General features: G+C 40.5%; 1 protein-coding gene across 5 annotated transcripts in view; it reads right to left on the bottom strand.

Moving 5' to 3' along the window:
- MIGA1 (mitoguardin 1) overlaps positions 1 to 22,368 on the bottom strand; it is a 37,533-nt gene that overhangs the window by 13,357 nt on the left and 1,808 nt on the right. For 3 of the 5 annotated variants that reach the window (XM_083448427.1, XM_083448430.1, XM_083448431.1), the window contains exons 2-8: positions 20,773 to 20,948; positions 18,164 to 18,341; positions 17,239 to 17,375; positions 16,702 to 16,828; positions 15,625 to 15,761; positions 13,791 to 13,914; positions 854 to 954 (exon numbers count right to left, since the gene is read on the bottom strand). In XM_083448427.1, coding sequence (XP_083304553.1) covers positions 854 to 954; positions 13,791 to 13,914; positions 15,625 to 15,761; positions 16,702 to 16,828; positions 17,239 to 17,375; positions 18,164 to 18,341; positions 20,773 to 20,871 — 903 coding nt within the window. In that variant the 5' untranslated portion in view covers positions 20,872 to 20,948. Of the gene's footprint in view, positions 1 to 853; positions 955 to 13,790; positions 13,915 to 15,624; positions 15,762 to 16,701; positions 16,829 to 17,238; positions 17,376 to 18,163; positions 18,342 to 20,772; positions 20,949 to 21,287; positions 22,187 to 22,278; position 22,368 lie in introns of those variants that run through there. The other 2 variants (XM_083448429.1, XM_083448428.1) reach the window with 2 other exon arrangements.

The raw sequence follows: 22,368 nt of genomic DNA, 5'->3' as shown, positions 1-22,368 counted from the left end.
AGGTTAATTGAAGCTATTTCTGCTAAATCTCTCAACATGCATCCCAATTAAGGTAAAAGTGTACCATTGTTTCTGATGCAGGAAGATTAGAATGCTGCCTGTTGCACTGTGTAACTACTCCCATTTAAGATCCTTTAAGAAGTGACTGGCCAGGCTATATTTGCACAACAGCACTTCAAAATCCAACTCTCACTCCAGGATTCCTGCTATGAAGGGAAGCTATCTGAGATCTGGGCTGGATGTGCTCCTTACAAGCAGACAAAAAGTAACATTATCCCCCAACTCAGCCCTCCTTCACCATCAGGCATACAAACCATGCTCTAATACTACTGTTCTGTGTTGAATAAGTGGCAGATGACATCCAACACACAGCTGTCTTAGGCTAAAAATGAAAGGAGTGGATGCTGAGCTTTCAATCAGTTGGGGACTACAGATTCCAGAAGCGGGGTGGCCCAGGGCCTCCAAAAAGTGCCATACTTCTTGGCAAGAAATTATTAAAGCAGTGTTCACTTAGAGTATGATCATATTGCCTTTCTGGTGAATTCATGAGAATATCACTTTTATCCTCACTTCAGACACTACAAGCTCCCTACATGGAAAGAGTATAGGGAAAAGGATGGAACCTGTGTACCTGTAAACATTTCATTATGTGTGATGACTTCATGCATCTTCTAACTGTTTATCTACCTTTTTAAAAAGTGTCAGAAGGCTACAATCAGTCTGCAGACCGCAGTGTACTTGTATGCATTTTCCACAGATATTCTACTCTAAGAGAAAGTCATTCCTGTATAGCAGAATTCAGAAGTGGTATGATGGCTACGCAATAAAGCAGCAAACACGACTTCCAACATACCTCAGCAGCTGAAACAAATGAATCTGTTGATCCAATGCTTAATGTATCCCGCAGGCTGAATTCTTCGGTATTATCCTTTACAGTGATATCGGTGTCTTTATCTTATAAAGAGAGAGAGAAACCTTTCATTAAAACACCTTGAGGATTTTCATTATAGTGCCAGCTAATGTTGATGAAAGACAAAGGGTTGGATCCAGACTTCCCACCAAGTAGAGTTTCACAGGACACAACCACTGGAGGGGAGAAGGAAATGAGGTTTTTTCCCCACCAATTCCCATCCACCTCGGCTCTGCAGACTCCTGTGGCCCCTGAAAATACATAAGAGGCTTACAAAAATGAGCTAGGAAAAGAAAGTTAAATAGATGCATGGCAAAATTATGCCAACCTTATGGCACAGTTCAAACCACAGACAGTAGGTAGCGAATATTTCAATGCACAAATAAATGTAATGTCTGGCATAGAATAACTAGTTTATCCAAAGGCATAGTGACAAGTGCACTTCATTACAGAACACATTTTTCTACACACACACACACACACACACACACTCTGTTTAGGGCAGCTTGAGAGAGGAGACAGCAGCACAATGAAAGCTCCAGGAATGCACAGCTGCTTGATACACCTGCCGCCCAACTCATTTTCATGAAGCCCAGAGCATAACAGCCTGAAATACTGACTCTCTTATATGTTTCAACGTACTTATTTAAGAAACCACAGTCCTTCTAGACTGCCTTGCTGCGTTGCTGGATTTCCTAAGTCAATCAAAGAGTGAAATTATTTACACTTTAGCAGGGAAGCAGCCACAGGCTTTAGCTTTAATGCACAAAGCCTGAAGCTACTGAAGAATAAAACTGCAATAGAAGATTGTATCAAACCTTAGATACAAGGGTGTTTCTCCCTACCCTGAATTACGACTTTTTCAGCCTAAGTACAGCGGTACCTTGGTTCTCAAACTTAATCCGTTCCGGGAGTCCGTTTGAAATGGTTCGAAAACCAAGGCGCGGCTCCCGATTGGCTGCAGGAGCTTCCTTGCACTCAACTGGAGGCCGTGGAAGCCACATTGTACATTCAGCTTCTGAAAAAACGTTCACAAATGTTCTCTAATTTACGATTTGATCAAGCTAATGCCCCCGTCCAATGATTACAGAGTTATCCCATTAGTGCCTTCTACTTCAGTTGATATATTCCAAAATACTGGAGGATACAGAAACAAATATGCTCTCTTTTTAATGTTCCAAATTACCTATTACCTCCATCACCATGAATATACCTATTGGTTTACAAACCAATTTTGTAAGGCTAACCAACTGATCCTTTAAAATTTACCTCACAGATGTAGAAAACGAAGTTCCTCAGTTTACCCACTCGCTTTAGTTCTAATTCAGTTGTACCTAAAGAGTATATTACGTTAATTTCTAATTGTTCACATTAATTGCCACAAAGATACACTCTCATGTCATAAAAATGGGGCTCTCTCTTAGTCACAAGGTCTCCTCAGCCCTTTATGCCCTCACAGTCCCCATCATTCAGCTGAAGAGATGCTATTTTAAACTTCCAATATGTTTACTTCAGATGAAGCTTGTGCACACGGCACGCATAATCCCTGCCACCATCCCTCCAAACAGCAGCACTGTCAATCACGTGAAAAAGTGGTGGACCGCCAAGAGAGCCCCAGTCCTTGCTCAAACACAACACCAAGTGTGCCCTTTGCACCATGCTTTTTGCCCCGTCACTCTCACAAACAGCTGGCTTTCGACAAGGCAGTCTAGGAACTCCCACAGTGGCTCTGGCTCCGTGCCCCCATTGGTTACAAAAAACTCTCGTTCCAAATTACGAGCTACTTTATTCTCAGCAGGCATTCCTGAAGAAAAAGGAAAGTAAACTGATAGTGGAATAGAAAACATACCACACCTGTTGTCCTTACAAACGGGCATAAAAGCAACAAAACAGATCCAGACGAAGTATAAATATAATGTAAAATGCAATGTATTGAGAGAGATTTCTTGTTGTGTTTGTGTGTGTTAAAAAAAATCAATTATGCACCTTATTTCTCAAACACTGAGAGCTTCCTTTCAAACACATCTAATTTGGGGTCGTATATTTTATTGGACTGATTGTTTTTCTCAACCATTACAATTCCCCCTTCCTTTTCCTTTCCCCTTTAAGACAGAGGTGGCTCCCATAAGCTGGAGAGAGCCTGGTTAGCCACCCCTGCTTCTACTATCATGGTTGGACAGTGTTCTCAAAGCTACCAGCATGAGTTTGACCAAACTGCGGGAGGCAGTGGAAGACAGGAGTGTCTGGTGTGCTCTGGTCCATGGGCTCATGAAGAGTCGGACACGACTAAATGACTAAACAACAACAACCATCATGCTTCAGGTAGGAGCATCCAGGAGCAAACAAAAAAACCAGGGCATTCTCAAGAAAGCATTTTCTTTAGGCGCCTGGACCAAAACATGCCAAAACCCTTCTCCCCAGGCCTTTGGCTAAGTAAACAATCTATGGCCTTTTATACTGGGGGGAATTGTTTTTGTTTGTTATGATAGTATGTATTTTTTGTGTTTTTATATTGTAAACTGTCCGGTGATCATTGGATGAAGGCATTATAGCAATTGAATAAATATAAAACCTACAGAAACCACTCTGCTATCTGCACACTCTTCAAAAAATGCCATCTTCTTCAAAAAGTGCCCTTGAACAAAATGCTTCTGTCTCTCTTCTTGGCAGCCTCTATCACAATTAAAATGGCCAGCCAGATCACGGTTCCCAGCCCACCTGTTCTCAACAGCCAGCTTCCTCTTTGGGCACAGCATAATTCTGGGCACTATGCCAGGCCATTCCCCAGCTTTTCCAGACTATGCTGAAAGCTCATGTCGCCCACTGCCTGCCACCTCCTGGATTGAAGAGAAGTGCTCTCTGAAAGGGCAGACTGGGAAAAATAAAAATCGGATTAGACACACACTATCTTTCTGTAGCCGTAACATGAGTTACATCAGATGAAAGCTACATCAAGTCCCTTTCCCACTCTTGTCCCCCATAGATGCATAAATCCATTGTGATTAGTAGCCTTAGCTGCCAGGAATTTGTCCAATTCATGGACAAATTTGTCCAATGTACTTCTATATTTTTACCTATTTCCTCTGCTGCTTGACCTGTCACACATCCTATGGCAAGGATGAGGAACCTTTGGTCCTCCAGATGTTGACTGGTCTACAACTCCCAACACTGGCTGGGGTTGATGGGAACTGAAGTCCAACAGCATCTGGAGGGCCATAGGTTTCCTATCACTGCACTATAGCAACCCTCAGAGAAACCATGCTATTTAATTGTTATAGCTGATTAAAAGCTGAAATTCATATAACATAGAAGGAAGACTTGATTACATACTTGGAGAGCTTTCTTATCATGCTATGTACATGTAAAAAGTCTCAGTAAGGATCAGTCACAGTAACGTAATCTTTGGAAAATAAAACTTAATCCACTTGCTGAAAACTAAGTAAGCGAAAACAAAGTGAAACAAGGTGTAATGATTAGCATTTTCTTTCTCCGTGCTTCACTGAGTGTGAACAAAATCAGAGAAACATTTACTCATATTCTTCATCTTTTAGGAAAAGCAGGACAAGTTAATTCCAGTTGGTTATGTCATAGAAACAGAGAAGTTCATAACCAAAAAAAAGGTAAAAGGGAAAGGGAATATTATATAACTTAATCTAATAACTAATTAACAGATCTGGGATGCAATCCAAGTGGTAAAACATGTGTCTAACATATGATAAATCCACACGTCTAAATTCTTTTGGGAGGGTTTATGTCTAACAGAAGGTTTCTAACCAGCTTTTTTGAACACAAGTTTGAAAAGCTGTTTGGGGAATTGGATATAACTTTTTTAAAAAAGAAAGAGTGGGAAGAGAAACATAACACAAAGCACTATTTCGATGTATAATTGCTCATGCCAATTCTCCTAGATTTACAAAGGCTATTCTAACAGGAAATCCTTCTGAAAAACGCAGGTGCACATGCTGGTATGCTGATGTATTAATTAGTATATAGACGTATCCACTACTCTGAGATGTCAACTAGCTATCACTATGGAGAAACATGAGCTTGTCTCCTAAGAGGAGTTAAACTTACGCACACATCCACTCCCCACAAAAGCCCCTATAAAAGCCTCCCTGAAGTCTGATCCTTTTGAACAACATGGGATGGGGGACACGGTGTGTGGCTGCGGGTCGAATTGTACAAAATTAGTCTTAGATTTTGCGTTACTGAAGTCCTCCAGCAACCCATTGAGTCTCAAACCACATATCAGTGCCGTGGTACTTTTTTACTGGTGAAAAGCACAAAGAAGGCAAAATTTAAACGAGGACTGCTGCAAAATCATGTCTTTTTATCAACTCAGTGAGGTACAAGGATGGGGATTCTGGGCTCTGCTCCCATCAGCCACCATGGCCAATGATGAGTTGGAGTCCAGTAGAACCTACAGGGCTGCTCATTCTCTGACCCTTCCTTTGAGAGATTTTTTAAAGAAGAGATTCCCTGGTTTGCAATCAGTCCCTTTTGTGGCTTTCTAAACTTTGACCTTCTTTCCCTTCCCACTCATCCTTCAATACCTTACAACAACAGCAGGAAACCTCTTTTGGATCAAGCACCACCTTATCCCTTGGCCAACCCTTCAAGGACTACATACCAAAAGTGGAGATGGTCTCGTACACTCCCCCTTACCAGCAATAAGAGCCGAAAAGCAGCATTTGGATTTTTCAAACCTAACTCCCACAGCAGGTGTGTGATCTTCTGAGGAGAATGTAATTGGGAAGGAAGAATAACTCTCACTTTCCCAGCTACAGTCTCCAGCAGGATTGCCTCAGTGCCAGTCTCAACAATTAGGGCTTGAAGAAAGCTTCCTTCAAAGGCAATAAAATGTGTTTTTTTCAATTGCAAAAGCGGACACTGTTGGCACTAGGGAGGGAACACAGGGCAAGGGGAGGACAAGATTAATCCTTCCCTCCCCAGCAGTACCTTCCTCTCCAAAAATGAACCCCTGAACTGCAATTAGGCTTATATTCTTTTGTTATTATTAGAAACCATTTTAAAAGCCTAATTTCAGTGGGGAAAGGCATTGGAATAAAGAGGGCAAACTGTGGGTCATACAGAGGCCCCAAGGTAAGCATGCACCCCACACTCCTTCCTACCTTAGCACAACCATCTTTTTAAAACACACAGAACTAAAAATACAAAACAAAGTGTGACACAGCAATATGTGTTGTGTTAGAAAAGAAGTATGCATGCGAATTAGGCTTGGAGTCGAAAGTAAGTTTGAAGTTGGCCATAGGTTAGCGACAGCAAAATAACGCGTTCCTATTTCTTTCCCAATGTGTCAGAACTTTGGAACTTAATGGAACGTTACTGTGCGATTAGCACTTAGATAAATATTTCACTTGTCATCACATTCAGGAAGGACGTCGAGATCTAAAACAAACAAAAAAGCTTTCTTGCACTCATTTGTTTAGTTTAGCCTTATTAAGACCCAACATTACTGCTTCCTAGTTGCAACTGAATTTGGATCTTGCAACAGATAAGCACAAACAGATGCAGCTTTCTTATTATTGTCACTTCCCCCCTTTTCATCTAACCTCGCCTGCACACTACTGGCTGCACTGTTCTGATGTCATGGAATGTTCATTAACGTTCCAGCAACAGAAGTTGGGAAGAAGCCAGGGAGAGCTGCAAAATTAGTATAGCTGCTTAAGAGACACGTAGGAAACTTGGTTTGGCTTCAGGAAAACATCTCAATTGCAGCATATGTATCCTGCAAGAGAGCCCATATACAGAGTGATCAGGTCGCAAGCACAAAGTTACATGTTATTTCTAAACCCAAATACAGTGGTACCTCGCAAGACGAATGCCTCGCAAGACGAATGCCTCGCAAGACGAAAGAGTTTTTCGTTTTCTGAGTTGCTTCGCAAGACGATTTCCCTATGGGTTTGCTTCGCAAGACGAAAACGTCTTGCGCCTTTTTTTAAAAACCGCCAATGCATTCCTATGGGAAACCGTCAATGCACAGTGGTGCTTTGCAAGACGAAAAAATTCAAAAGACGAAAAAACTCGCAGAACGAATTAATTTCGTCTTGCAAGGCACCACTGTAGAAAATCATCTGAAGCTAAAACACTTAAGCAGGAAAAAAAATAAGTTGGGAGGCAGAAGAAGTCCAGTACCTAGGACCATAACTTGATGTTATTTCAATGCAGGTTAGTTTTTCAATCACCCAGGTAGTTGTGTTTTAGTTCACTATATTATTTATTTCTTTATTGTGTTTTATTTATACACACAGAGCACACATATAAGTACACACACACACACACACACAAAATTGTGGTGTACAAGTTTAAGTAGATTAAAATTTTGAATTAACATTTAAACTCTGCTTTCCTATTGAAATAAAGCAGTTTACAATGAAAAACAAAACTATATAAACTCTAAAATTATATATTCAACATGACAATGAACAGAAGTAATGTGTTTCATCTCCTGTACTTCTTGCTATCTCCAGCAAAACAGAATTTCTGGAACATAATTCATATCTACGATATGTTGTCATTTTGACACTGCATTAAGAGAAACTTTTCAGTGATAAAATTTGCTATTTCCTGTACCAATATGGTGACCCATACCAACCCCCCCCCCGTAATTATGAACCATAGCAGCTAAAGCAGTTGTGCCTAATCCATTGTAGTGCCTTTGCAGCAATCGCTTGATTGAGCTAATGACAAAATGGTGACTTTCAGAGAAAAAGTTAATTTGACAGGAAAAGTTGGCTTTTTTAAAAATGAGAATTCCATGTAGTTTTGAATTTAATCTTCTGTAGCCTTCTTCTAATTTCTACGAAGGTCAGCATGCAAAGGAAGTATAGGTTATTGTTAAGCTCCTAGTTCTCGGCGATTCTATGATGAGGAAGTGTCAATTTTCATGTCCCAACTCCCATGCCTATCTTTAAGCGGTGACTAATGTCAATGACTGACGCATATGGCGTCAGAAAAACTGAGCACATGCTTTGAATTAGGAATCCAAATAAAACTCAAAGCATTAATATAGTTCTAACTGGTCTAGGTTACAGTGATTAACAGCTGAAGAATGGCAAAGTTATCTTGCGATGCTAAGTCATTTGAAGTTAAGCTATAGAAAGAGACATAGTCAGTTTACATTCCAACTTATTTTTGTACACTGGAAGCTACTCGAAAGGCTATCCCACATTAAAAATAAATATTCAGCAAATAGATACACAAGAGCAGTGGCACAGGAAGAAATCAGTAAAATTATCTCTTCTCCATAGTAATTTACAGAAGCCTCTGCTGGATCCAACCTTACAAGAGGGGACTTGTGAAAAATTTGCAATTGTTATTATTTTTGGGGGCGCTGAAAGGGGTAGAGTGCCTCTTTGCTCTTGAACAGACCTTAAGATAGGAAAGGAGGAATCCAAGTCCTTATCTCCCATTTGAAAAATCACAATAATAAATTGTATCCAAGAGATACCCAAACCTCTCTGCTTGTTCTTACCATGGTACTCCTGAAGCAAGTGTAGGATGATTAAGGTTCCCCTCCCCGCCCCATACATCCAGACTGCATTCAATTCTAAATGCTTTGGATCCAGAGAAGATCAAGCAAAAGTCTGGTCATCCAACAAGAGGGTGCACCAACCCTCTGCTACCTTTCGAATGGGGCTCAAAGACGGATGGCTGCCTTGCACAAACAAAAGCGCTTTTCCACATCTCCATATTAAAACCATTTTGCTTCCTCTTGCAAGAGGAGACCTTTTGTTTTGGGCTCCAAAACCCCAGATTACTCACCCCTCCGTCTCTCTGTTTTCTACCATTGTGAAAGGTACATACATACATACATACATACATTAATTACATAAATACACTTATAAATGGCACTTTCACCCAAACACATCCATCAGCGTAGGCAAGTACTTCTGACTGGAGGATCCATGACATTGGAGGGCAAAGCAGCACTAGATGTGTGGGGGTGCCCTAAGCTGGGAGGGGATTTGTAGAAGGACCTGCCTCTCCCTGCTAGTGTTGTGCTTTTTTATTTTTTGACTTTTCACATCTAAAGACATCAGGAACTGCATTTTCCTTTTCTTTCTTTTTCAAGTAGCACTGAACTTCTATTTGTGAGGAGCTAATTAATGGAACTTGATCCACCACCAGTTCTGACAGAGAAATCACAGGGAGGGAGAGAGGATAGGAAGCCAACAGGTCCTTTTTCATTTCATCAACCAATACACACACATTATATCACTTTTCAATTGGTTGGGTCAGGACCAGCTACCACTCACAGTCTGATCTAAGGTGAGTTGCAACAACAGCACTACCACCATACGAATACATGGTAGAAAAAATACTAAGAAATGGGCTTCAAAATGGATGCTGGGGTTAAAGGTGATTCCTGGGTCTGAAAAGGATGAAGAGTACCAACAGTGCACAGACCAGTATCTATAGCAGCCTCATTTTTAAGGACCAGAATAACTTTGTCCTGAAAATATAGCAGCTATTCCTTGTTTGTTGTTTTTAATTTTTTAAAAAAAGACTCAATGGTTAGTTTGGGGGGGAGAGAGAGCTGTGGGTGGGAGAAACACACTTTCTCCTCTCTCTAACCCTCATTTTCTGGCCTACACGGTCTCTGCACAGCAGTCGATGTGCCTCCTCTAACAGAATCAACGCCTCAACTATCTCTTCCCTCTTTCCTGTTCTAAGACTTATTTTGGCAGATTCCTCCTTCAGACGAGAATCTGAGGAAAACAGAAGGCCTTAAAATATTGTATTACTTTACATCTCAGCTCAACCATAATATTACCTAGTCCTTCCTGCCAAGCTGTCCTCCCATTATTGTGTCTGAGGTTATGTTGCTTTTGGCACAGCTCAGCTACTGAAGCAGTCCCAGGAAACTATTGCTAATTCCCGACTCCCTTTCTTCAACTATTCAGCTAAATATTCTATGGTTACAAAGCGTGGAGTGGAACAAAGGTAGGTGTGGTTGAGGGTCTGTATGGTCCTTTATCCCACAACAAGAATTTTAATGAAGATTTGAATTCAGAGAGAGAAATGTATCTGGCTGACAGGTAACTCAAGCCACGGTTTTTACTTGGCACACAAAATTAGGTACAGAGAAAGCATCAATGACTGAGGGAAACGCAGTCTGTGGAGATAATTTGGAGATGATCAGGTGGGGATCAAAGTCTTGCCAGGTAGACAGCCCTGGAAATTACGATTTTCCTTCATTGAAAGCCTAATAAGACTTATACATTTTGCCACATTGAATCGACTATTGAATATTGTTTTTTATATAAAAGTGTTTATCTGCGCTGTAAAAAAAAAGTGAGAGGAAAAAATATTTTATATAAAACAAAACATTGTGGTATCCAGCCTACTGTTAATCTAAAAATAATTATTATTTGGGGGGGGGGTGATTTTCTATTTCAAATCTCAGAAACACAGATTAAAAGAGCCAACTGTTTTAGGTTACAACATTAAGATGACAGAAACCACTCAGGGCAGCAATAATATGCTGTTATTAGTATTCTGTTTTGCCCTTGCATGTTGCTTCAGCATTCTGGACTGAAAGGCTCTTTTGATTGTTATTTAGCTCTCTCGATACAATTTCTTCATCTGTACACACCAGCAGTACTGTACTGTGAAACATATAAATTAATTTAACCCTTTGAAAACTATGGAAACTCAAGGAAGAAAAATTAAAAAGGAAATTGACATCCAACAGCTGCTATGCAGATATATATGCCAATGTATATCAGTGTGATTTCTAACCTCAGAACTGACATTCAAGCCCCTTTCTGTGTTATGACTTACAGTAGCAGGTGTTGGGGGAAAAATGTGCCAGAAAACTAAAATTAACTAGCAAGTTCCCAGGAAGCATGCTTTGAACAGGATTTTAAAAAGCCATTGGAAGACTGACCCCTGGTGGCATCCGTGATTCAAACTCACAAATCAATATTGGAACGGACACAAATGTCATGTTTCAGAGGGAAAACAGTTTCTATCTATAATTCAAACATGCAATCAATTACCCCATTGCCAAGTTATTCATTTTACAGCATCTTAAGAATTGCCAATAGCTTTGAAAATGGGTCGCAATCTTATCTACTGTACAAATTAGCAGTGGCAGCATGCGCCTCCAACTTTAAAGCCATGAAAATCTAGAGCTGGACAGTTGCCATTATCTTAAAATGCACACTTTCCAGGAACAAGTTGTGACCAATAAATCTACTTGGCAACAGAGACAGTGCTTTGCCTTACTTAGCTCCTGGGGATGCAGAATACATATGGCTGCTCGGCTTCCCAATAAACCTGATGTCATGAATTTAATGTACAATGCTTCCCCCTGCTGCTGATGCTGCTAAGTGATTTGGGGCAGGAAATTAGTGTTGATTTGTTTCAACACACTAGCATTTCTGAAAGTATAATACAGTGGTACCTCAGGTTACATACACTTCAGGTTACATACACTTCAGGTTGCAGACTCCACTAACCCAGAAATATTACCGTTGCTTCAGGATGAGAACAAAAATCGTGCTCCGGTGGCGCGGCAGCAGCAGGAGGCCCCATTAGCTAAAGTGGTGCTTCAGGTTAAGAACAGTTTCAGGTTAAGAACAGACCTCCGGAATGAATTAAGAACTTAACCCGAGGTACCATTGTACGAATTTCTGCCTCACCCTTCAATCAATTTCTCATAGCGGCTTTCTATACTTATCAGTAGTTTTAAAACAAACAGTTTGTGATTATTATAGCACTTTAAAGTCCTTCATATATTTTCTCAATAATCTTTACAATAACCCTGGTAGGTAGGCTAATAACAACGCATATTTTGCAGAGGGGGACTGAAGACTAAATATCTTACTTCAGGCCACCTAGCGAGTTAATAATTGAGCTGGGAGCCAGAAGTCTCTGACATGAATTTCTACTCAATATTGACCCAGAGTAGAATTCCAACATATAGTTAGCAGAGTAAAAACTTAAACATGTTGCAGGATTCCCAAAAAAATAGACCAGAGGCAATTACTATTTCATCCAGCAGAGCTTTACTGCTGCTGAAAGCAAATGAGCATAATGGTCACAAATCCAATACATTCAGGATTGGCACTGTCCATAAGAAATCGAGTTGCGGCAGACTTAAACTTACAATAACTTATAACGAGTCTAAAACTTAACACTAAGCATACTATGTACAGTGGTACCTCGGGTTAAGTACTTAATTCGTTCTGGAGGTCCGTTCTTAACCTGAAACTGTTCTTAACCTGAAGCACCACTTTAGCTAATGGGGCCTTCTGCTGCCGCTGCACCACCACCGTTCTCATCTGTTCTCATCCTAAAGCAAAGTTCTTAACCCGAGGTAATATTTCTGGGTTAGCGGAGTCTATAACCTGAAGCATATGTAACCTGAAGCGTATGTAACCCGAGGTACCACTGTACAGAACACGACACCATAAGGAAAAGAGATAGAAAGAGAAAGTGAAACCCGGGCTCCTTCTGGCTTTACTTTTATAGTCAGCAGGACCTTGACTGAAAGAGATCACAGAACCAGTTTAAGCCAGCTGTTCTCAGCTTCTCTGAAGGTATAACCCAAACATCATGAACCTTCTGCTTGCTTCTTTCACACAGAGAAGCTTCCAGAAGCCTTGTGAATTAAGCAGAATAGGAAAGATCTCTACACATCAGATCAATACTTTCTGCACTAATAAATGCAAACTGACAGTCTCACCTCACATTCATAGACACTTCAACTTTCATAATCACACATCCTTCAGTAAATCGGTTATTCTGAGATACAGCAGTATTTAATCTTCTTAAAATATATTTGGTGTCCCCCAATTCCAAAGTTTTCTGCATTATCTATGCAAATCACACAATGAAGCAATTTGTATTTCAAGTTTACAGCTGTTATCAAAGAAAACATACAAAGCTTCTAGGCATGATCCATGATCATCCTGGCATCCAAATACTAACTTTGATATTTTTAAGGTTCTAACTGAGATATGCCATAGCAGTAGAGCATCAGCTTTCATGAAGAAGGTCCTTAGTACACATAGGACTAGGAATGTACTCTGCCTGAGACCAGGGACTGAGGTGCTGCCAGTCTGTGCAGACAGCAATGAGCTAGATGGACCAACTGTGTGACTCAATATAATGCAGTTTCGTATGTTCTCAATAGCTCCACACAACCTTGCTTTTTACAGAAACAACAGACTGGCACTAAGCAAGCTCAGTCTTCTAAAGTTGTGGAAGAAAGGGTTTATTTTGGTGTGATTTATTATAACAGACTACCAGCAAGTCTCTTCTTGCCACTGCAGTCAGTTGTACAGAAGTACTGTACCTCAAAAATTAAAGTTGAAAATGCCAGCACAGTACAAGTCTGACTTGTAAGCAAGTGCAAAGATGTTATCCTTTTACCTGTTCGCACATGCTGATGTGGCCGAGAGCTGGCAAACTACTTGACCAGACCTAGCTTACAATACATAGTTAACAAAGTAGCCATGTTCTGCTTTGCTATGTATTCTTACACAATACATAAGAAGTATCCTCATCTCCCCGCAAATCTCTGCTTTCATGTCTCACTGATCATTACAATGCTTTTTAGCCAAATGCAAGACAACCCTTTACACTAGGGGCTTTGGGTCTAAATTCAGTCCAAATATGTAGATGTACGGATTAACAAATCACTTTACGGGCTCCTTGTGCTACTACTATGAGCCAGCAGCTAAACCAGCTTTGTGGAAGTGATCCTTTGTACAAGAGGAGCAACTCGAATCACAAGTAATTTCTCATTTCCCTATCTCTGCCTCTTCACCATGTCCCAATAAGTTTTCAAGACTAGCAGCCCTATATTATCAAGAAACATGCAAGTTTAAAGCCAAGACAAACTCACCAATATCATTGGCAAAGGAAGCAGGATCAGATGCCCCAAGAGAAGCCTCAAATTCTTCTTGAAGACGATAAGCTCTTTGGAGCAAGGATTCAAGCTTATGAATGAATTCAGCACTAATGATATCCTGCAAAACAGAAGTTGCAGAGGGCAAATACATTCTGTCACCAATATTTTATGCAGCTCATGGAGATTCTGATATGCACGAGGATCAACAAACACTTTTTTGGTTATTATTTATATCAAATATTTATACTGTGCCACATGCAAAAATCAGCAGGACCTGAAAACATTACCTAGAACAGCAACTAACCTATTAAGATTAGGGAAGTTGGACTCTAGGAGCATGCTTACTTCAAGAAGCTCACTTCAGAAAAACTAAAGGTGCAATCCTATGTACATATACTTCAGATACCCCACCCTGGAACTTCCACATAAACATGTTTGCAACTGGGTACAAAAAGAGAATTTAAAGTATGTGTGGAATTCATGCCTTTTAGCAGCAAAATGCTTAGGGTTTCCATCACTGTGGACATATAAAGATTACTGTACAAATAACTGCCTTGTGAGGTTGGCCAGTTGTGCAAACTTTGTTCTTATCTGTGCCTCTACCCCACCTGTTTTCTCTAACCTTGGCCAGGGAGGAACATAGCTGTCAAGTGTCCCTTATTTGGCGGGACAGTCCCTTATCCCAGCGCCATGCCCCGCTGCTGTCCCTTATTGATGAGGCTTTGTTTGGCTGCTGGCTGGGCTTTCTGTCTTTGGCTCGGAAGGGCTCAGAAGTTGAACATACCTGTGCCCGGAAAATCCCTTATTTTGGCTGCTGATCCCTTATTTTCAAATCTGTAAGTTGACAGCTATGGGGAGGAAGTCCATGGAGAAAGAACTATAAGCTATGTCACCTGCCTCAGCAAGGTGGCTGCCAGTCTGCTGCTTCCCATCTTCGTGGGTCAGGAGTAAATTGCTTTTCTTGTGCTTTCACTTAGGTACAGGAGATAGTGGGCAAACGCCTCTCCAAATCCCAGGCCCAATTGAAGTAGCAAAGCGAAAGGCAGACTGGTACTTCGAGAGAATAGGCAAACATTTTAAAAGTTAACTAACCAATGGAAGAGGGTCCAACCAATGTAGGCTCAGTGTGCAGCATTCTTAGATGGCCAAAGTAGGGGATAAAAGAATATAGGGATCATCTTCTAATGTTATCCTATTAAGCCCATGCCAGTTCATCCTAGCCAGGATTTGCAATGAGATAATTTTGAGATAGCTTTGTGTAAGTTTTGATTTTAATAGTAACGTATTGGCCTGAATATAAGCCTCACTTTTTCCCCAAATACCGACCGTGAAAAGTTAAAGTGCAGCTTAAATTTGTGACCTTACAAAAATGGGCTTTTACGATATTGTTGCTGAAACAGACATACGGTAAAATGGAACGGGTGTGAGTGCCTGCAGAATTTTAAGGGAGCGGCTTATATTCGGGTGCAGCTTATATTCGGGCCAATGCAGTACTATGATATATTGAAAACTTTTGAAGGAAGAAAGACACTGAAGAAGAAATAGGTCACTGGGGAAGCAGTTGCTCATATTGCAGGCATTCAAGAGGCTCACAGAGTTCCTCAGCATCATAAGAATTGGAAGGGTCCCTGAGGATCATCTAGTCCAACCCCCTGCAATGCAGGAATATGCAGCTGTCCTTTACAGGGATCGAACCTGCAATCTTGGTGTTATCCAGGTTCTCTTGAATAATTTTAGCTTCTTTGCTAGAAGCTGGAGTATACTTTGGAATTTTAACCAGAAACAGGGGAAACAAATTATCTGAAGGAACAGCAACTCATTTACTTACTTCTACACTTTCTTCTGCAATAGCATCACCTGCTCCAAGTTTGACGGCGCTACAGTTGGCTTCATCTTCCGCTTGCCTGTTATGAAACGTCAGTGCCTGCTCCCATCGGCGAAGAGCTTCTTCAAATAGTTCCATTCCTGAAACAAATGTTTACTAATGTAACAACCCTGCATCAGATTTTCAGTTTGCCTTCCCTTGTACCAGGTGGCATGGCTCAACACTTGAACCCTTTGTAGAAAGGTGACTGCCAAATAAAGCAGTCCAATGTCCTGGCACTCTAGCTGAGCAAGCCATGTACTTCACTGACTGATCAGGAGGAATGCTGCATTGTGAGAGGGGAATGGATTAGACCAGAGGTCAGAAAACCTTTTCAGCAGGGGGCCGGTCCACTGTCCCTCAGACCTTGTGGGGGTGCCAGACTATATTTTGAAGGGGGGGAAATGAACGAATTCCTATGCCCCACGAATAACCCAGAGATGCATTTTAAATAAAAGGACACACATTCTACTCATGTAAAAACATGCTAATTCCTGGACCATCCGCGGGCCGGATTTAGAAGGCGGCTGGGCCGGATTCGGCCCCCATGGATTAGACAGCTTTTGAGTCCTTCCAATTCAATTGTTCCAAGCGAAGCCACACGTTCTTTTAATATTCAATAAGCAAACATATTGTGAATACACGTAGCAACACTGTAGATGAGGAAGGTTTCATGTTTCTATTAGTTTCTAAAAATTTTGTTGTCTACAGAGACTACACACTACATGCTCTTTCTGTTCCTGAAGCCTGCATGTGGCAGGTTTTGTGTTCATGCATTATTATTATTATTATTATTATTATTATTATTCCCTGCTCATCTGGCTAGGTTGCCCCAGCTACTCTGCTGCAGAACAGACAGATATGTTATATGGCCTATAGAGGACTTAAGGCAACAAATATCTTTAACAGTTGTTAAATACAAGTGTCATCATGCCCTTGAAAGAAAGTAACACTATTTTTGTAATAGCAAACAATCCTGAACTTAGAAACCTTTAAAAATAGCAGCAATAAATGCTGCATCTAAGGAATCTGCTCACTTACCCATCAAGTATAAGTTTTCTGGAGTAGTTACTGGAACATTGACCAGCTTTATATCATCTTCATCTGCTTTGTCCCAGGAACTAGAATTGACACAAGCACAGCTAGGACAGGATGCGGCACTTTGGACCTAATTTAATGAAGATGGACAGGTGTCAGATTTGGGATGCTTAGCTCACATGGCTTTCTAGAAGGGCAGTCTTTCAGTTTGGGGATCATTTTTAAAAAATATCCACTCGATGTCCCCATAGTTTTGTGGGCAATTTGTATGACAATAGCATAGAGGTGCCCCTAGGTAAAAGCGAGCTAGAGAAATAAGCCCAAGGGTTTTCAGGCTAGGTGCCTTTAAGGTTCATTTTGTACAGGAGGAAAAGCAAGGTGAGAGTCAGCATAAAAATGGCACACATTCTAGAGGAGCACTGATCCAGCAAGAGTGCCTCTTTCCTGCCCCTATGCAAGTCAATGGGGGGAATCACTATTCAACAGCTTATCAGCAAACTACATGAAAATAATAATACATGAAAATAATAAGATGCTTACCGAGGCCAAACTCTGCACTGAACCTGAATATTTACTGAAGAGGCCTCCATTTGCATTGATAAAGGATTGAGAACCTTTTTCTTTGGCTGAACTCAATGAAAGTGTTAGATTTTGTCTGCTGCTGGAACAACTGGAACCTGAAGAGGAAGATAATATAATCAAAGTGACAGACCCATGCAGACTTACCAGGGAGTAACCCCCATTGAAGCAAGTGTTACTTGCATGACCGCAAAGGGTTTTCGTTGAACGTCAACTAACCAATTTTGTTGTATTCGAGCAATAACTTTTTAAGATGGGATAACTCTTTCTTTTCCAGTAACTCTTAAAATTATCATTTTGAAAGTAATGTAACATTCTAGAATGCTATTAATGCTGTACAATGATTGTATAAGCTGTGAATCACTAAGCTCTCATCTATTGCTTTCTATAAGGAAGGATAAGCACGTGCACTTTGTAGTCAGCAAGGCTTGAGGATGGGAAAACAAAAAGGAAGGCTGCAGGCAGGTTTATGCTGGACCTGCTGCTGGGGGAAAAGGTGCTACACGTGTCCATCTCCTTGCAGACCAATCAGGGCTATGCTAAGCCTCCCAACTGTTTATTGTGGTTTAAAAAAATTATCTCTAAGAGATAAAGAGGCAGTTTAGGGATTTGTTAAGGAAAGAGTTGTGGCGCACACACACAGTTGCATGCATATAGTACATGTTTCAGTGGGAAACTAAGCTGAGGAACTTAAAAAACCAAAAACCTCTACCCTGGTCCCAAAATGCTTGCTTGGCAATAAGCCCCAATTTTTCCAACTTATTTCCATGTACTTCTAAAGCAAGTCTACATAGGCGTGCTCAGAAGTAAGCCCCACTGTGTTCAATGAGGCTTCCTTCCAGGTGTGTACAGAATCTTGGCTTTCCTTAGACATCGTGTCACCTACCTTTCTCTGATGCAGGTGTTTTTATATAGTCTAACACGACGTGGCCTGGCTCCCATGGAGATACATTCCTGGTTTTCTTCCCACGCTTTCTTTTGAAGTGATGGGCAAGAAAAAGCACAGACACTGCACCCACTGCTGTTATTACAAATAACTTCTTGAGACCTGGGGAAACCTTAACCTTAAAACACATATTTTAAAAAGTAAGTTATATCATATGTTCTACAGAAGGAGAAAAAAATAATTCAGTTTTGATGCAATAGGCTTAAGTTAACATTTGAAATCTGAACACTACACCAATCAAAGAAACTCTGTGCAATTTATTGTGTATAAATCTTAAATAATTTCTGTAAAATATAACAACACACAATAGGCTAAAATTCTATACTTTTATGTTAACTTTGAGAAAGTGTGCGTTTGCATTTATTTTGACAGTTATATTGGATGCTGTATTTCTACATTTTGACCACAGACCTTTGGATTCCCACTGGCAAAGCCAAAGGCCTAGAGAAAACTTGCCCACAAGTTAAAGTGAATGTCTTCTTTTGCTCCCAAAGACCAACACAGATTCTTTTCAGGAATTTGAGCGGTAAGCTGATAATTACTGGAAGCAGAACTGGATGTGCCCAACATTAGCTACTTTTAGAACAAGGCACGCTCATTACAGCATTTGTTTAACTGCATTAGTCCTACTCTATAATTAATCATATTCTGTGTTTTGCTATGTAACCATTTAGAGACATTTCTAAAGGTTTCCACTTGTAGATGCACCTGGCATAATATGTAGCCTGGAACCAACTAAGAATCAGTACACTGTGATGAACGTTATGAACAAATGTATTAGCATAGAGTTGGCAATCACATTATTTGCACCAGACATAACACTACAACCACTGCCGAATGTACACATGCCTCATGATTTAAAAGAAAATAGCAGAATCTGATGCGATTTCTACTCTCCACTGATTTTTTGTCTTTTCAATTGATCTAAGGATACAGGAGTAGTTGTGGCGCCTTCTCCCAACCAACAGGTGCTCAGGGAAAACGGGTACCTGGGGTGTGGTCACCAGAGGACTGGGCATGGTTTCTATTAGTTCAGCAGCAGGCAATCTGCTACACTTTTGCAGATCCTCAACACAAGCAAAGTGTGCTGCTCAAGACAGTGAATTTCCAACCCTTTCAATAGTTTTCCTGTGTGCAACAAAAGCATTCTCACAAAGCATTCTGTGGCTACATGTGGTTTGCCTGTTACAGGACAAATGTCACTATGCTTGCATTATATACAAGTTCTATCTGCACAAGGAGGGCACAAGGAGAAGGGACGACAGAGGACGAGATGGTTGGACAGTGTTCTCGAAGCTACGAACATGAGTTTGACCAAACTGCGGGAGACAGTGGAAGACAGGAGTGCCTGCCGTGCTCTGGTCCATGGGGTCATGAAGAGTCGGACACGACTGAACAACAACAATCTGCACAAAATGACCCTCTGGATCACACTCCTAATATGTGTTTCTCAATATACAAACTTTCAGGCTCTCTGTTCATATTGTATAGAGATACATTATACATTCAGGTTTTTTCCTAGTTGATGGAACTAGTAGAGGTTTTTTTGTCATTGAGACAAATGATACAGCAGTCTTTCCTCTTCTGGAGTGGAGCACATTGACATCAAGGTAACAAAACTCAGTCCAACACTGTCTATTTCTGTTCTGTTGCTTTTCACCACTCCACCTCCTCTTATACTGCAGCAGCGTTTCTGGCAGTCGGGGCTCCACCCTACCCTGCTTTAGAAACAGATGTTGTATGTCCTATCCTCCACCACCCACAGTAAAAGCCTGCTCTAGATTATTTCTGTCTTCCTGATTCTGCAGATCATGCTAAATATTGGAAGTATCAACACTCTGTAAATGCTCATCTCGTAAATTGGGACAAAACTGACAGCAACATGATTAAATTTGTAGAAATCTTAAAAAACAAAATACTGTCTGAAGCCTTCTGTGACTTGCAATAGCAAGAAAACATACACATAGGGTGTGGTTATTTGCAAGATATTCTTAAGAGGTAGTCCCTATTTTATAATTAATAAAACTGCCAACTGACTAAACTGTACTACAAGAGACCTGCTGAAATAAAGCAATTAAAATTAGTTGCTGCTAACTTCTCTCCTGTGATTTCAACAGGTCTGCTCTGTATATGACTTAGCTGTATACTACCCAAAAACCTCTTAAGGGTTTTTTGTTTATTCATATCAGTGAGCTCAATAAAAAACTTTACACTGAAAGGCAGAAAATAATTAGAAACTGGCTAGACAATACATCAAATAATGCACTTTGACGCAAAACAGAAAAAACAAGATAGGCAGTACTGGTTGTAATCACTCTACAATTGAGATGTATGGCACTGCAAAGGCTTCATTGCAGCCTCTGCAGTCCAGTACATGTAACAGAATGAAATCTACTGGAATCCACAGCAATATTCTTTTTTTAATGCTACGTTCAACAATAATTTTATATAACCAAATACGTATTACATAAAAGCACATTATATAAAACACTGTTAGATGTTAGCTTCAAAAAGCACTACAAGCTAAAATAAAGAAATGCAAGGGTTACCTGGGTTAGGGAAGAATACCAGGAAAGAGGAAGATCAAATACTCTTAAAGCTGCTGTCTTCAAAGATAAACGTGTCTCACTAGCAGCGTCTTCTGACATGGCTCCTTCTTTCCCACAGCATCATTGAGTGACACTAAGTCAAAACCATTTTACTTGCAGACGATGCTGGATATAGGCTGCCAATGAGAGACAGATATTGGACTATACACCTCACGCTTTGTGAAGTTAACAGTGGCTTCAAACTTCCTTCCTTCCATCCAGAGTGCCAATGGTACAAATAGCAAAGATAGTTTGAAGTGGAACAGTGAATGTCGTGGAGAAAGTAAAAGGTACACACCCTTCCATTTTCCTGTAAATAGTAACAGCAATATCCTAACTGTCTACACAAAAGTAAGCCAAATCAAAGTCAGTGGGCCTTACTCCCAAGTAAGTGAGACAAGGTTTGCAGCCCAATACTGCAATTCTATACACACTTATCTAAAAGTAAAGTCTATTAAAAACTCAATAAGACTTACCTCAGGCAGATGTGAATAAGATTTCAGTGCTAATGAACAGCTCTAAGTACTGAGAAAGCTATGGAGTTTTCCAGTGCGTTATTCTTTTTTTTATTTTTTTATCTTTGAAAGCATACAGAGCACAACACAGAAAAACAGAAAGATTACTCCTAAGATTTATAACTGCCATTTGGCTGACCTGTGAGTTAATTGAGATATTTGGAGCACTTAAAAAAAGAAAACTGTGCAAAAGATTTTGAAAAGCCTGCAAAGCAGCTTATCTCCACACAAAGGTTTTTAACAAGCTTCCACATACACACACAAAATACAAAGATGAATAACAGTAAATGTTTCTAGGCAGAAAAACAAAAGTGGGGAAATGTTTTAAAGTGGAAGGTAACATCCAACCACATAATAATAATAATAATATTCTTTGAATGGATGACAGTGGAATTTCCCATAACTCTTACCTGATGGGGGGGGGTTGCTATTTATGGTACTGAGCCAAGACATATTTCAGTCTGTTACTTTGGATTTCTAATTATTGTTATTTTAACATGTATCGCCATTAAGAGGCGGAAGGGACATAGTTCTTAACATTACAATAAGTATTTAAAACCCAATTGAATATTTTTTCCACATCCAGCTTGCATAACAGCAAGGGAGGGGAAAGCAGATGACATGACAATGTTTGTAGAGAACAGGAGAGTATTATATTGCAGTTAACTCACAGAATGGCTTCTAAAGGATCCTGCGACTGAGCTATCCTGTTATAATGTCCTACTCTCTCATGTTATCCAAAACATTCCCAGGCCTATTTGGGTATCCCTTAACCCCACAATACCATACCACCCCATGGCTGCCTCTTATTGCACCCTGATTCATTACTACTGTATATTATATATAAGCTCTTTGCTACAGGATCACAAGACCAACCCGTATTTTTGGCCCAGGTTTTTCCTTGAGCACCAGCAAGGGTAGGGCTCGGCCAAGAGGGTCACGGCCTCCCCACCTGCTAGGATGGGGTTGGAAGCAGCTCTTCTCACCCTGGAGGACCAAACAAACCGCCTCCACGGAACTATAACGAAAAAAGAACCGAAAC

Source organism: Podarcis tiliguerta, assembly GCF_965153285.1.
Source record: "Podarcis tiliguerta genome assembly, chromosome: 6".
Classification (NCBI taxonomy): Eukaryota; Metazoa; Chordata; class Lepidosauria; order Squamata; family Lacertidae; genus Podarcis; species Podarcis tiliguerta.
The sequence above is the reverse complement of the archived record's forward strand: the minus strand, read 5'-3'. Positions and strand labels throughout refer to the sequence as shown.